At 42.3% G+C, this 2120-nt stretch overlaps 1 protein-coding gene across 1 annotated transcript in view; it reads left to right on the top strand.

Annotated features, from left to right (window-relative positions):
- Positions 1-663: 663 nt before the first annotated feature.
- LOC106535121 (fibrous sheath CABYR-binding protein) overlaps positions 664-2120 on the top strand; it is a 9754-nt gene continuing 8297 nt past the window's right edge. The window contains exon 1 of the mRNA XM_014032028.1: positions 664-726. Within this exon, the coding sequence (XP_013887482.1) occupies positions 664-726 (63 nt within the window). The remainder of the gene's footprint in view (positions 727-2120) is intronic.

Raw genomic sequence — 2120 nt, 5'->3', positions numbered from 1 at the left:
CACGTGACTTTAATAACATTTCTTACTTAATGGAAACACCGCCGTTGCGAAACTGTGTTTTTCGACTATAACAGAAAATCGACAAAGTTTTGCGCACGTTTGCAATGGAAACACAGCTAGTGAAAAAAAAAATGAACATGTCAAGTGTCCAGAGGAAGAGATTGTGCTATCAGTTAGTGAGAGGATCATTGCTACACTATTGTGTACCTTGATGTTCGTGTTCTTCACGCTGTAACTTAACTTTCATAGCTACCGTGCTGATAATATAGTGCGCCAGCAATGGCTGAAAACAACAGCGATCACTCTTACAGGAACCTGTTTTGAACTGTGTTCAATCTTTAAACAAAACAAAGAAAAACATAGCCAAAGAGAACAAAACAGGCCTTTAAACYGGCTGTAGCTCTAACAATGTAAAACAGGGCTGAACAATACACTCACAAACAACAGAAGCAATTGGAGACTAAATGCAATTCACATGCTAGCTAATGCTAAAGCTAGATATCTCCTCCAACTCCATCACTTTTTTCAACAACTAGAAATACCTTCTATTTAACCTAAACATCAGTGACATGAGAACCCCAAAATATAGTCATCTCTTAGTGGAACCGATCAACATTTCTTGTTGTTCCTACTCTGAGTTCATGAGGTTTCTCAGACTTTCGCATGGATCGAGTTCATGAGGCCCTGATGCTCACTCTCCCTGATGAGWYTTWGTTGGACACTGTGGTAAATAAAAAGGGTAAGAAAKAAATCTGAAACTACAACTCTGGGGTTGAAGAAAGTGAGACTCCAGTTGTCATAAAGTAGATACAAGCTAAAGCTAGTTAGCCAAACAGTGACTGGATGTATTTAATTCTTAACTTCATAGTTGTCAATGTAATTCGACTTGTAAAATTTGAAGCCCTTTTCTTTTTTACAATGTGGAGTTGATGTCAAGACTCGAATCAAGCAGAGAACTTCGCTGACTTTTGGCCGGTCCTGAAGGCGGCGGGTGTAAAACAATGTCATTGCTCTCTGTGGTAAACAACCAAACAGGAAGTACTGGTCCTCACAATTTCCAATTAGTGRAAGTCAAGTAGCCACATCGTGCAATGAGCCAGTTATTAGTTAATTTAAATGTTAGCGAAAAAGCATTCATTCTCGGCAGTGGGCTGTACAAACCAGACCTTACTCTGCTCCATCCCAACTACACGTCTGAYTGAATGGCAGCATAAATCTGGGAGCTGGGTATGTGTTCTACCAATTGAATGGTTTGATCTTTGGGTGGGCTCAGCCTGGTGAGAACCMAGAAGATGTTAGAACTCTGGACTRTCTAGAAGAAATGTGGGTTCCAAGGTTTCTGTTGGTTTTGGGTTCCCAGTTTAGGTCTATCATGTAGGACTGAAATGCCTTCTGGGCATTTTGATATGATCTGTAAAAGGACCAAGTGGGTGTAGACTGCTGTGGACATGCCTCTCAGCAGTCAAAGTTGTACAAATGGATTATTCTTCACTTCTCAGGTTCTGCCAACCAGCAGTAACTGTCATCCCAGCTACAGCTCTTCCAWTGAATAAGATATTACAGGCCAGCCTTCACTCCCCATGACCATCATGGACCCTCATCTTCCCATGACCCYGTTGTTGGGTCACCAGTTTTTGTATTTTCATGTTCTTGGTTGGTCTTAATGCCTGTATATGAGGAACATCCCACAGAGTTGCTTGTCCTCATTACAGCTGAAGAACCCATCTGGGCGGGGGCCTCCTAAGTGAGTCCATTGCTCTCCCCAAAACGACACTGGTCTTCATTCAGACCTTTGTGTCCCTTGGATGAAGGACACAAGGTTAGAAACACTCAGTGTTCTGAGCTTCTCAGGATCCATAAAGGGGTCTCCAAAAATTATTTTCCTTCAACTGCTCAGAGCCAATCAGTGGTCTAAGTAGTGCAAAGATGTCTYTAATTCAATGCCACAGGCACCACACAGACCATTGTCATGGAGTCCCATCACCATTTTGTGGTGGTTGAGCAGCTTGTGCCAAGTTAGGACTCCAACCAGTGTACTTAGTTTTCCTTGACAGGGAGATGAGAGCTTTCCCAAACCTTACATTTGGGCTGTTAATCAGTTCTTGCACCTGTCTACAGTC

This window comes from Austrofundulus limnaeus, unplaced genomic scaffold (assembly GCF_001266775.1).
Source record: "Austrofundulus limnaeus strain Quisiro unplaced genomic scaffold, Austrofundulus_limnaeus-1.0 Scaffold1366, whole genome shotgun sequence".
NCBI lineage: Eukaryota > Metazoa > Chordata > Actinopteri > Cyprinodontiformes > Rivulidae > Austrofundulus > Austrofundulus limnaeus.
Note: the sequence above shows the minus strand (reverse complement) of the source record. Positions and strands in the feature narration are given on the sequence as shown.